The sequence below is a fragment of the Hyalella azteca genome, unplaced genomic scaffold, assembly GCF_000764305.2.
Source record: "Hyalella azteca isolate HAZT.00-mixed unplaced genomic scaffold, Hazt_2.0.2 contig3356, whole genome shotgun sequence".
In the NCBI taxonomy this organism is placed as follows: domain Eukaryota; kingdom Metazoa; phylum Arthropoda; class Malacostraca; order Amphipoda; family Hyalellidae; genus Hyalella; species Hyalella azteca.
This window is the reverse complement of record NW_025933606.1, coordinates 8213-22099: the sequence shown is the minus strand read 5'-3', so window position 1 is coordinate 22099 and position 13887 is coordinate 8213. Positions and strand designations below refer to the sequence as shown.

The 13887-nt window shown below is 39.5% G+C and overlaps 1 protein-coding gene across 1 annotated transcript in view; it reads left to right on the top strand.

The window, feature by feature from the left end:
• LOC108667479 overlaps window positions 1-10619 on the top strand; it is a 34342-nt gene extending 23723 nt beyond the window's left edge. The window contains exons 14-17 of the mRNA XM_018154514.2: window positions 1105-1164; window positions 1339-1563; window positions 7025-7084; window positions 9881-10619. Of these exons, the coding sequence (XP_018010003.2) occupies window positions 1105-1164; window positions 1339-1563; window positions 7025-7084; window positions 9881-10030 (495 nt within the window). The 3' untranslated portion in view covers window positions 10031-10619. The remainder of the gene's footprint in view (window positions 1-1104; window positions 1165-1338; window positions 1564-7024; window positions 7085-9880) is intronic.
• The last annotated feature ends 3268 nt before the right edge of the window (window positions 10620-13887 follow it).

Here is a 13887-nt window from a genome sequence, read left to right as displayed (position 1 = left end):
GGTCTAACCACCAACGTCGTTTAACTACACTATAATTGTGTGAATTTTGACCGCCAATGCTTGCCGACGATATTTTAGCCACTGTCATGCGCATTTAGTTAATTACTTAGATTTATCAACGATTTGTGGTTGATCGCTGATTGGTTTAGTGAAGCTATTTACTGTTTTGAAGAACTCGATGAAAAGAAATCTTCCTGTGGTTTTCATCGTGCAAGCCTCCATGCAAGGGCCACGTCCAGATTCACGACAGTCCTAATGAGTGATGAGTTGTAGGGCTGAAAACTTTTACATTAAGAAATTGAATTCCATCGTATTCTTACCTTATTACTATATAAACGTGTAACTGATCGTATAACTGAACCAAATAATCTCCTTAGCATATTGAACCCAAGGACGAGTTATACGTACTGCCCGGCTAGAAACGAATATGGTGAAACTTGAGTCTCATCAATCATCATCAAAACTACTCGCCAAAATCTTACGCATTGCATCACTGTCGTGCTTGTCCATATTTTTGCCTTGTTTATAGTTAAGAGATGGTTAAACTTTGGAAAGCGATGATGATATAATTATTGCATTCAAACTCTGAATCACCTTCTTCTCCCGCCGCATATTTTGGCACAATCGCACTGAAAAAATTATTTACTCTCATGCTTCTATTATTATTACCAAAAATATGAATAATCAACATTCAGAAATTATTTTAACATATTAGGCGTATCGGTAACGACCAACACTTTTTTGTTGATAACACACAGTCTACTCGGGTTATCTGCTCCGACATTGTCATCCTTTACCTCCACAATGCTGTCTCATCGCCATCATTGACCTCTTCAATGCCAATCTACAGCAGAAATATTCGTGAATAGCTTCATGACAATCTAGTTTGATTAGGAGTCTATAAACTCTACCAAATATTTGTAGCTATCTAAGGTTTCATTGTTTTTATGCGAGCAGCATTGCAATGCCTGAACGTGTGCTCATGAATGCATGATATCCCTTTAATTTTCACGATATTTCAAAATATTTCAAAGACTGAGTATTAAAAATTGGCTGAAGGAAGTGGATGAAGTTGCAATCATAATGAGCAACATTTTTTTTCAGAAAATTGAAGAACTCTTCGGGACCTATGTTCAGAAGAACAACAACATGGCGATGGGCGAGGTAGGATGGAGGTCCAGATTGTACTGCACATTTGAAGGTTTGATGGATGTTTAGCCTCGATTATGATGAACTATTCAGACATACCATATTTAGATAAATACTTTACGAGAGCTTTCAACTGTTGAAGTTCGCGAGAGCAACTTACTAACAACATTTCCTTTTCATGCGATGGAGCGTGTCGAAATCGAAGAGACCAGCAAGAAGGCATATAAGCTTTACAGAAGTAAAATGGATTCAAAAACCAAATCCCAGCGAAGATCTCTTGAAGATTTTCATCTACATAGCTATCATTCAGAGTCAGAAAGCGAAGCTATTGCAGCTTACGACAAGAAAATCCAATACACCAGAAACGACGCTTCGTTTGCAATAGCATCCGAAGTCAGGGAAGGCCTTGAAACGGTGAGTCAAAGCAGGCAAAAGTGGAATCATGTACTCACAATATCGCTGATCGAACACGTTCAGTATTTGGGTTCTATATATTCGCGGCCAGAATGTGGACAGATATGATGACTGTGCTTACGCAAGCAAATGCATGCATTGCCTTATTTTGCGTGGAGCGCAGAGGCAATAATTTCTATCAATAAATATCATTGATTTGTTTGATTAGTTGGCAGATATGTCCTGCAGTGGCGCTAAATGAGCATGGAGGCTCGCGTGATCGGCGATTCCCGGTTCCTTTGTCCCTAGCATATGTTTCGGACGTAGCTAGCAATTCCAGTTCACGATGGATCGCCGCTCCTGACTATCGCACATCCGCCCTCATTTGGCCTGCAGATGCACTATGTTTTTGCTTGCTTCTCGTCGGTGGTAGCGGTGCAAGGGTGGTCGATCAGGGATTATGCCCAGGAATATTTCCAGTTGTCTCTTGAAGGTCTCCAAGGTGAACTCTCCCTCTCTTGGATCCTTTGGTAAGACGTTAAGAAGCATGGGCGCCGCCACGGAAAAAGATCCTTCGCGCAGGGATTGAAATTTGGCCGCAAATCTGTTACTTAGTGTGGGGATCCTGCACAGTCTCCCCATTCTTTCGATATAGTTAGTTTCAATCCTGAATGTCTCGTTTTCGAAGTTTGGTGCCATTCCCGTTATGGTTTTCCATGCTTTTTAAATTACATACCTCTCCCGCCTCCTCTGCTGTGAGTACAGACCCAGGCGCTCCAACCTGTTCCAGTAGTTCAACTAATCCATTTCTCTGATCCTTAAAGTGAGGGTTCATGGGACCCCATCCAGTTGCCGCACTGCGCCGAGAATGCAGATACGTGGTTCACTTCCACATCTATTTCAGCGATGTGATTGAGGAACAGGATTGGGCCGAGTACCGTTCCCTGTGGTACAGTGGCACACCACTATTCACCCTAGCCTCACTCGATCTCGATATTCCAATAACGGCATCTTGTAGTCTTTCAGTCAGGAAGTTGTGGATCCATGATAAAAAAACACTTCCAACCCCCATTACTCGCAATTTTCTAAGGAGCTCTCCATGGTCAATTTTGTCAAACTCTTTCGCGAAGTCTAAATACACCACGGCAACCCCGGCCGCCTCCACCAGTATGGCAAGGATTTGGTGGTGATGTTCCAGTAACAGAGACAAACAGAAACGATTTCGTATAAAACCGTGTGGTCTTCCGTAGAATAGGCCGGCTTCCTCCATGTACCGTACCAACCTCTGGCCACGACCTTCGCAAATACCTTGATTACCTATTATGTTAATGTAACCGGCCTGTAATTTTGTGGTTTGTCTCTCGCACCCTTTTGTAGATTGGGGTTATTAGCCTTAATTTTAGGTAGCTAGGAACGTTTTCTTCTCTCAATGAGGTTTTCCACAGCAAAGTCAAAATGGCCTTTAGTGCACCGACGCATTTTTTCAATAACACTGCAGGTACCCCCATCTGGCCCTGTAACCGAGTAAGCCGATAATTCTTGGATACACCTTTCTAGATTCGGTGTTTCAAACTCAATGTTCATGAGCACCTGCCCTCCTGGTAGTTCCTGAAGGACTACAATTTCGTTCTTCTGTCTTGAGTATCGGGGTTGGCTGAATACTTTTTCGAACTGCGCTCCCAGCACTTCGCACATGCCCTGATCGTCTCCAATAAGGACACCGTTACTTTTCAGAGACTCTACTGTGGTCCTGACTTACGCCTTTGACTGGGTATATTTGTAGAAGTATTTGGGATTCTCTCGAATGGTAGCCACAGCTCAAGACCTCCGCAACTTGTAGCTCAGCCTCGTGTGAGTCCTGCAACCGTCGTTCAGTATTCTCAATTTTCTCCTTTAGATGTTCCAGCCACCGCTTCTCCATATTCCTGGAGGCGGCCATTATCTAGTTGTTCAAACTTACTCGCTTTTCATGCTCTTTTTCTTTCATGATCCGCCTGTCCTTTGGGATTATTTGCCGTTTGGGTATTGTTCTTCCCGGCGTGTGACGCGCGCATACCTGCAGTATTAATTTTCACAGCTCATTGTACACTGCTTCGGCATTTAACTCCAGGAACTTGGATCTCCAGTCGATTTCATGGCGTTCGTTCCCAATAGCCTCCCAGTCCGTTTTTCGACGGTTAAAATTCAGCCCAGCCAGGCCCCCTCGAGATGGAGGTCGCTGGTTCCAATTCAAATTGTTGTCTCGACCATCACTAGTCGATGGTCTGATAGTGTGGTCTCCTCAAACCGAACATCAGCTACCAGTTCTTTCTTGTCGGTGAAGAATAGACTCAGGATATTGCGTTCTCTTGTTGGCACCAGCACCTGTTGACTTAGCAGGCTCCCTATTGAATCGAAGTAGTTGTGTTGCCTTGGTTCTGTCCTGATCTCTGCGCCGCCCTAAATAGTCAAAATGTGACCATCGTATGCGTGATAGGTTGAAGTCTCCCGCAACCACAATATTTGAGGAAGGTTCACCCAATTTAGCCATCTCTGTTTCCAATCTCTCTTGAGTTTCATTGAATTTTTCCGGCTGGCAGTCTGGCGGTCGGTATATAATAGCAATGCACAGTAGTAGATGGGAAATGTGTAATATAACATGCTTCATATATCCATTGGAGCAGGGGCATTGTTTTTTCAATGCAGGGGCATTGTTTTTTCTGCGAGGAATTTTCTGAATTAGACTATAACGCCTCTTTTTTCCTAACTGCTTTTCGGTCTGCTGGGTAACGTTGAAAGCCTTTCGTTTCGATTTCTCCATCTTGTTTATCCAGTCTTGGACGTAACTCGGTTAAGACAAGCATGATTATTCCTTCTGTCTCAGCAATTACTCTAAGCAAGACGATCTTGTGTCGTTTCTTCTTGGGAAGATCCCCTCGATGTTGGCTATCATGATGCCAGACTCTTTTTTTCCATGCGTTCTTTGTTGGAGGGGGGGGTCTCTGGCTCAGCAACTGTTTAATTTTATGCTGTTTTTGCTCCTCTTCTTGCAATGCCAACAGCTGCTGCATTTGTTGACGAATCTGATCTATATACTTGCCTCCGTAGGCCTAAAAAATTACTGCCACTGATATCGAGTCCTCTTTGTTGTTGTTCTCCACTCCGGTACGTTGCGGTGACCAGGGTGATAATTATTAGAACCAGCTTATTGTTCCTCTGATTTCAATAAATTCGCCCCTCCAGTAACGTATTTTGACAACAAATGCATTTTTACGAAGTTTTGAGTGTTGGAGTAGAATCTATCCGGTGTTTCGGGAATGAAGTATATATCAGAGTCACTTCTATCCTCAACGTCCCATCCCACCTGCAGGCTGAATCAAATGTGATGAAACCGGCAGTTATCTCGTTTTCAAGCTACATTTTTTATAGTATTTCAGCATTGGAGTGTATGATAGTATGCGCAATCTTTCCCATTTTTCCATCCACGTTAGTTTTTGCTTCCAAATGTTGAAATTTTGTGTCAAATCTTAGGGTGATGATGATTACATTTCAATTCTTTATCCTCACAATTGCATGTGCCCCGAAGATATCTCTGGCAAACGCGTTTTCAACAGTTAAATGCCTCATACCCGCATTTAAATGGAAAAGGGGTAGGGCAACGTTTCGATCAGGGATTGGGGTAGGAGGAGGACCAGCCGACGTATAAATTGTACATACCGGTTTCAAATCTATGATATCGAGTGATTCAAAGATGTGTAATCCATGATGTCCGATGGTGTGAAATCCATGAAGTCAGGTGATTCAATGATTTATAGTTCTTGAATACATGGATGTGTAATCCATGAGCGATTCAAGTTCTTTGAGAGGTGGGCGAAAAACGCGACGATCAAACATCAATGTCGAGTAGAACACGAGAGGTCCAATTCGTACTATATAAATTAAATAATGAACGACCAAGAAGAGAATGCCGATCATTGCAACTTAGATGGGATGCAGATTATTACAAATTTAATACTTATTCAAAATTTTTACATTAAATGTTAATGCGGGGACTAAATACTGAAACTCATACTTTCATAACAGTTCAGCATTAGTTACAACGTCTAGGGCAAAATGCATTCTGCGGTAAAGGTTAAATAAATTATTTAAATCTAAATTTGCTTCCTGAATTTAATCATTGAGAAGTTTTGATCTTTAGTAATTTTTCTCATAAATTTACTACAAATAATGATTAGTTGTGATTGGAATTTTTTGATAATTATCATGTGAAATAAAATACTTGAAAAAACTTTTTAAAAAACACGTTTTTCTTGTGGACTAAAAAGTAGAAAATAAATTATGGCTCGCCCCAAAAAACGTGTGTCGGGCAGATTTATGATTAAAGCGAAAAGCACACAACAAACTTTTAAGTATTTTATTTTCTCCTTTTTAGTCCTTTGCTACACATGAAAAACATTGTTGTGAGCCAATTTACTTGACTCAGCGCCTGCTCGTCTATAATAGCTCGTCGCTATGGTCTCAGTCCAGTCTCGATCCTTCCGAATCAGTCCCGTAGTGTAAACGGGCCTTAACGTGAGCGCCCGCACGTCATACTATATATATACTATAATATATACTTTACTCAATTAAGCTAATTTAGGTCTCTAATTGCTAGTTTTTATGATTGTATCTGAAATTGTTAGGCGAAAATAGCCTGCATGCCGAATTTCAGAACTCTTGAGCAATCAGAAGTGGGCTAAATTTCGTTGTCAATGTTAACAACAAACAAACGCGAAGCTGAGTAAAGAAAAACGTTTTTATAAAATAACAATATACTAACGATAATGTATAGTAGATGCAAGAGTTAGGCAGCTTAATATGACCTAGCATGATCTAGTTATTCTTGTACATGTTACAATGTTTGAAACGAACATGAAAAGAGTACACAGATGCCACATTCATACACCTGCAGCAGCATATAACGCTATGTGAGCGAAGCTTGAATATATAGTGATCACAGTGCTGCAAGGTTGTTCGTAATTAACATGCTCATATTGTTATTACCAAACATTTATTACATTTAGAAATTACTTTTTGCATTTAGGCGCATCAGTAATAATCCCCAGTTTTTGTGGCTTACACACCGTCTACTTGGGTTATCTGCTCCGACATTGTCATTATCTGCGTTACCTCCACAATGCTGTCTCCTCGCCATCATTGACCTCCATAATGCGATTTCTTCGCTATAATTTCCCTATACAATGCCAATCTACAGCAGAATTACGCGTGAAAAGCTTCATGACAATCTAGTTCGATTCGTCTATTAACTCTTTCATTATATACCTGTAGCTATCAAAGGTTTAATTGTTTTCATGAGAGGAGCATTGCTATGCCAGAACGTGTGCTCATGAATAACAACCCTTTAATGTTCACGGTATTTCAAAATACTTCAATAACTGTGGTCCAAAAAATTGACCGCAGGAAGTGAATGAAGTTCCAATTATAATGAGCCGCTTTTTTTCAGAAGGTGGAAGAACTCTACAAGACCTATGTTCAGAAGAACAACAACATGGCGATGGATGAGGTAGGATGGAGGTCCAGATTGTGCTGCACATTTGGAGGTTTGGCGTATGCTTAGCTTCAATTTAAGATTAACTATTAAGATAGACCATAATTAGATAAACTTTTTAAGGGAACTTTCAACTGTTGAAGTTTAAGAGAACAACTTACCTACAACATTTCCGTTTCCTGTAATGGAGCGTGTCGAAATCGACGAGTCCAGCAAGAATTGGCATATGAGCTTCACAAAAGTAAAATGGACTCAAAATCGAATCCCAGCGAAGATCTCTTATAATGATTCTTTTCTACAGGTATCATTCACAGTAAAAAAGCGAGGCTATTAGAGCTTACGACAAAAAGAACCAATACACCCGAAACGTTCATTTGTAATTTCAGCTGAAGCTGATAAGCCATGAAATGGTGAATCAAATCCAGTGAAAGTGCAATCATGTACTCAAATTATCGCTGAGCGAACACTATGAGTATTAGGGCTGTGTATATTCTCGGCCAGATTGTGGACAGTTATGATGATTGTGCTTACACAATCAAGTGCATGCATTGCCTTAAATTAGGCATGGAGCTCAGGGGCAATAATTTCTATCAATAAATATTACCGATGTGTTTGAATAGGTGGCAATTATGTGCTGCAATGGCGTCAAATGAGCATGCAGGCGCGCGTGATCGGTGATACCAGCCGACGCATAGATTGTATATACCAGGTTACAAATCCATGATATCGAGTGATCGAAAGATGTGCAATCCACGATGTTCTACGGTGTGTAATCCATGATGTCAGACAATTTTTACCGGCTGGTGTCGTCAGATTAAAGGATTTACAATCCATAATGTACGTACATGGATTTATAATACAAGAGCGATTAAAGTCCTTTGAGAGCTGGGCGTTCAATGCGACGATATTACATCAAGGTCGAGTAGAAGACGAAAGGTCCAGTTCGTTCCATAATTTGTATACTGAACAGCCAAGAAGAGATACAGATCTTTACAAATAAAATGGAATGCAGATCGCTACAAGTTTGATGAAATGCAAATCGTTACAAGTTTAATTCTTCTTCAGAATTTTTACAGAAAATTTTAGTTCGGGGACTTATTACTGAAGACCATACTATCATAACAGTTCAGCATTAGTTTCACCATCTTGGGCAAAATGCGTTCTGAGGTCGCGTGAAAGAAAATGATTTAATTGTAAGTTTGCTTCAGGGATTCAAACTTTGAGATACGAACTAGGTTTGATCATTGGTAATTTTTCACCGACATTCATAAAAAAATAAGGTATTAACTGTCATTGAAATTTTATCATACTCGATCTTTATAGGAAAAATCACGACTTTCGATAGATAATGTAGTTTGAAGAGTTTAGCAGTTTCAAATGACCAAGCATGATCTATTACATGTAATAATGTGTGAAACGAACATGAGAGAGCACACAGATGCCACATCACATCTTCGCTATGTGAGCGAAGTTTGAATATATAGTGATCACTGTGCTGCAAGGTTATCCTGGATTCACGTTTCTAAAAAAATAGAGGTTAAATATTCACTAAGCTGAGCAAAATAGAGCGGTAACTACCAAAACTGGTCTACGAGGATGTGACCACGCAACTGAATCTTTAAATACCCATGACAGTTCTTAAATATCTTCAGCATCACGCATAACCGGTCCAACCAACAACGTACGTAGTTTAAGTACACTATAATTGTGTGAATTTGGACCGTCAACGCTTGCCGACGTTATTTTAGCCACTCTGAAACGTATTTAATTTATTACTTAAATATGTCAACGATTTACGGTTGATTGCTGATTGGTTTTGGTGAAGCTACTTATTGTTTTGAATAAATCAATTAAAAGAAGCTTCCTGTGGATGGCATCGTGCCAGCCTGCATGCAAGGCCCACGTCCAGATTCACGACTGTTCCAATTGAGTGATGAGTAGTAGGGCTGAACTTTTTCATGCTAAGAAATTCAATTTCATCTTATTTATTACCTATTACTGATTGAACGTGCAACTGATCGGATACTTGAACCAAATAATCTCCCTAGCATGTTAAACCAGAGGACGAGTTAACCTACCCGTCCAGAAGAAATATGGTTAAACTTGAGTCTCATCAATCATCATCAGAAACTACTAACACAAATCTTACGCATTACATCACTGTCGTGATTGTCCATATTTTTTCCTTGATAGTAGTTGAGTGATGGTTAAACCTCGGAAAGCGACGATGATTTAATTATTGGATTCAAACTCTGAACCACCCTCTTCTCCCGCCTCATATATATTGGCACAGCCGCACTGAAAAATCAATTGCTCCCATGCTTGTATTGTTATATCCAAAAATATGAAAATAATGCACATTCAGAAATTATTATTTGCAGTTAAGGCGTATCAGTAACGACCCCATTCTTCAGTCGCTAACACACCGTGTACTTGGGTTATCTACTCCGACATTGTCATCTTTTACCTCCACAATGCTGTCTTCTCGCCATCATTGACCTCCATAATACCGTTGCCTCGACATCATTTTCCTCTATAATGCCAAACTACAGCAGAATTATCCGTGAAAGGCTTCGCCACAATCTATTTCGATTACGAGTCTGTCAACTCCTTCATATAAACGTATATAAATGTAGCTATCTAAGGTTTTATTGTTGTATGAAAGAAGCATTGTAATGCCAGAGTGTGTGCTCATGAATAACAACCCTTTAATTTTCACAATATTTCAAAATACTTCAATAACTGTGGTCCAAAAAATTGACCGAAGGAAGTGAATGAAGTTACAATCATAATGAGCAACATTTTTTCCAGAAGGTGAAAGAACGCGCAAAGGTGGCCAAGGTTGAAGAGAAGTCTACATTCGGCAAACTTAAGGAAGTTGCCGGAAACGTAGCAGAAATTGCCCTCGGGCCCACAGCCGGAAATATCGTTAAGGAAGTTGGAGAGGCTATACCGCTTTAGCGGACAAAATTTCCCCTACAGCTTCGCAACGCGGGCTTTCGCTGTAGTTCCCATGATCGCAATGAGAGGTCACGCCCGTTATTTGCCAAGCAAGCGAGAAAAGTAATAACAGGAAAAAACAGTGACAACCTCATTTGAAAGATTTATTTCGTCGGATGAAATGAAACAAGGTGGGATCAATATTCTGCAAATGACACTTTAATGCAAAGTTCGACTTTCTCTTAATTTATGAAGATTAAGAGAGATGAAGATTAGAAGATTTGATTCTTCTGGAAGACTCACCAGGTGTAAAAAGTGATGATTCAGGTTTATTTTACTTTTCTTATGTAAGAGAGTTACATGCAAGCGATCCAAATCAGTTGTTCTCAACTTCTCAACAAAATATTCATTCAGCACAATATCATGCGAGCATCAAAAATCAAGCTGATCTTGAACCCTTGTATGCTTCTATCACTCATCAACTTGGTAAGATTTACGGACATCATCACTCTTTCAGAGTGAATAAATAAACGCCTTGATTTGGCATACTGCATTTTAATCACTGATTTGATTTGATTTCGTTGGTTTGATTTCGTTGGTTTGATTTCGTTGTCAGGGTTTTGTTAATCCCACTTTTGGTTTCTATGATCAATGAGGATGAGAAGTCCGCCTTGCTCGGAAACATTGGATAATTACGAGTTGTATATATTGAAACTTGCATTGGATTCTGAAACATGTTCAAAATACTGGGGATGGAATTGTATAGTTCCAACTTATTCATTTCGACACCTTCTATAAAAATATCTCTTTTCCATTGAATCACGTGGGTTCGTATTTACATCAGGAATACAAAAGAGAAAATAAAGTTCTATGTACTCTCTTCATTTATATTCATTTTGCTTTTGTGTGTGTTTTTTACGATGACATTTTTACCATCATAGCATATTAGACCATGAGGCCTTTTTGCCGATTCTTGTCATGACAGAGCCTTTCACAGCTTTTTGCGGGTCTTGAACACGCAACTCACTGCTCCAATATCCACTATGCTCACAGTACGGCCACCTCGCCGATTTCGACCAGAACTGCCACAGGAAGCTGAGATGGTGGTGATACAAACTCGTAATGATAGTAATAGCAATGATGATGATGCTGCCAGTAAGAATGCAAATACGAGGGTGAGTCAATCGAGATTCAGAAAGTAGGTAAATACGTACATTTTTTTGGTGGAGTCAAGTCGTTAATCGTATTTGCTGAACGCCTGTCTTGGTACGTTCCATCAGTACCACAGCGCTGAATTACTACACCTAAATGTGATATTTGGAAACTGGCATCTACAGACAGCCGGCACTTCATGTAGGCGGTGTAACTTTAGTGTGTTGGTCACTGCACCGAGTTCTGCAACTGTTGTGGGTGGGAAGTCTACTGGGTGCAGTCGGTATAAGGTTGTCGTTGCTGTAAGGATATTTGATTTGAATGTTGTTTCCTTGTGAGGACCTGTACACTGTCTGTACATTGAGGATACGTTCAGTTTCAAAGTCGTCTTTGTCTCCGTCATTTCGCAATATTTTCTTGTATTTGTGTTATGTGTTTTCGGGATGTTTGAAATTAGATAGCCAACGTGAGCCAAAACTCCAGCCAAACTCTATGACGTCTCACGATCATATCAAACTTAAATAAAAATGTAATTTTAGGGAGTGTGATTAAATTATAAAATTATTAACAAACAATAATTATTAGAATTATATATTATTTATTCTTTATATTATGATTACAATGATTAACAAGCAATTGTATTAAATTATACATTTCATGCGAATATACCCGGACCTCCGAGTCACCTGATAACAAAGTTATATTAAATTAGTTGATCCTTATTAAATAAATTGTGATTGAATTTCCATTTTTATCATTAAAACAGAGTTGAAACATCAGTCGTAGGAAAATTTCAGGTCCGGCATCTTTGTTGTAATTATCTCTGCGATGTAGCGGTCGATTTTGGCTACATTTTTTTCCGTGATGTCTTCCAACCGCGAGCTGCTCTCTTTTGGAAAACAATAAATATATCAGTATAAAAAAATATATTTGAACAGGATGGCCCAGTGGTTATAGTTAAGAGTTTATACCAAGGGTGAGGTAGAGAGGTGAGGGTTCGATCCCAGCTCTGTGCGCCAGATTCTGGTCGGAATCGGCGAGGAGTCCGGCAGTTAAGCAAAGCAAACTTGAAGCATTAATTGAGTTGCGTGTTCGAGACCGCTACAAGCTGTGAATTTTCTGCAATGTTAAGAATCGGCGACATTTATAACAACCTAATAAACGCTGAAACCGCTATTATTATCTACACATATTGTGTATTAGTGTAAGTTTGGAGATCGGAATAACCTTGCCGATCTCAACTAGAACTATCACAACTGCTTGAAGGTTGTGAACCCACAACTCGTTGCTCAAATTTTGCTGATCTTAACAGCTCGACCGTCTCTAAGCTACCACAAGACCTGAATTTGAACATCATTTTCTCTAGTTTAACTGGAAATTTTTATATATTTTCTCTGTAACGGTATAATTATTTCATTTTTTATAAAGAGTCAAATGTTAAAATACAACTATAATGTTCCAGAGATTCATCCTAACATTTTCAATATATTGGCACATTTTCCATGCGAACACTGAAGCGAACCTATTTTGGAAGCCCTGGTCAAAAGGTCAGTTTTTAGATCTCCTCTGAACAAAAGTGACGCAAAGTAAACGAATTGGCAACAGGTCATGGGCCTATTTCTTCAGCGCCGACACTTTTTCTATTCTATCAAATTATTTTATAAAACATTATATTATATTATATTATATTTTACCAGCAAACCTAGTTAGCTACTAGTCCACTGTGTCACTGAGAGCTTCCTCAGACACTGTGTTAACAGCTTATACGTACAGCGCATGTGTCACGATGACAAGAACCCGGTGAACGGAGGTATACGAAGTCCATAAATGTGCTGGGAACCTTACTAAGGCCCCCAGAAGCTAAGTACGCCGCAATGTAACTATAGCGTTAGAGCTACCCTGACCTACCGGTAGACACCTTACTCAGGTTCAGGTAGAAATACTATATGCGAAGTCTGGAAGGGCGTAAACGTGCCTCCAGGACAAATGCGTTGTTTTGAAGTAATTAATGTTTCACTATTCGTGTAACTGTCGTCCGTAGTTATGTTCCGATAATTTCAATACAAGTTATAAGATTTTTGAACTGTGACTGATCAAAGTGAAAGTATTAACTCTGGCTAAGCAACAATACTTTTCTTATTTACATTTATTATTTTTGTGATTTTAGAATCCAAATCTGTTCTTTAGTTCAGTTTAAATCATTTAATTGAATACGAGCCATTCGATCAATGTTTTTTTCTCCTTTTAATGCCTAATCTGCCTCTTAATTATTCGTCAGGTGATCGATATCAGTAATAAAATTTTAAAAATAAAAAAACTCAGTTTTCTGTTCGGTAAAAGTTTAGGTGGCCTTCTTAGACTGAATTCTAATGGCTTACTGAATTTGAAATGTAGGCTAAACACTCAGAGAAACGAGGACATTTTGTCCAAATAGCCATGCACCTGTTGCTTTTGTATGGGTTATCCTGACACAGGTTGGCCCGGCATAACGGTATATCAGTGCTACGTCCAGAAAGTGTTTCACCATTTAGGCAATACGAGCCATTTATTCTTCGGAGTCTGCGGAGACACAACGGGATTTTGCAGTCATCGCTGAGACACCTCATTGCCGAAAAGAATCATTGTTTACTGTAAAATTATTCATTTATATTTGTATTGTGACTAAATAATTTGCTTCAATCCTCATTTATGGGGTGAGTTGACGGGTAATCACAATGAAAGGATTG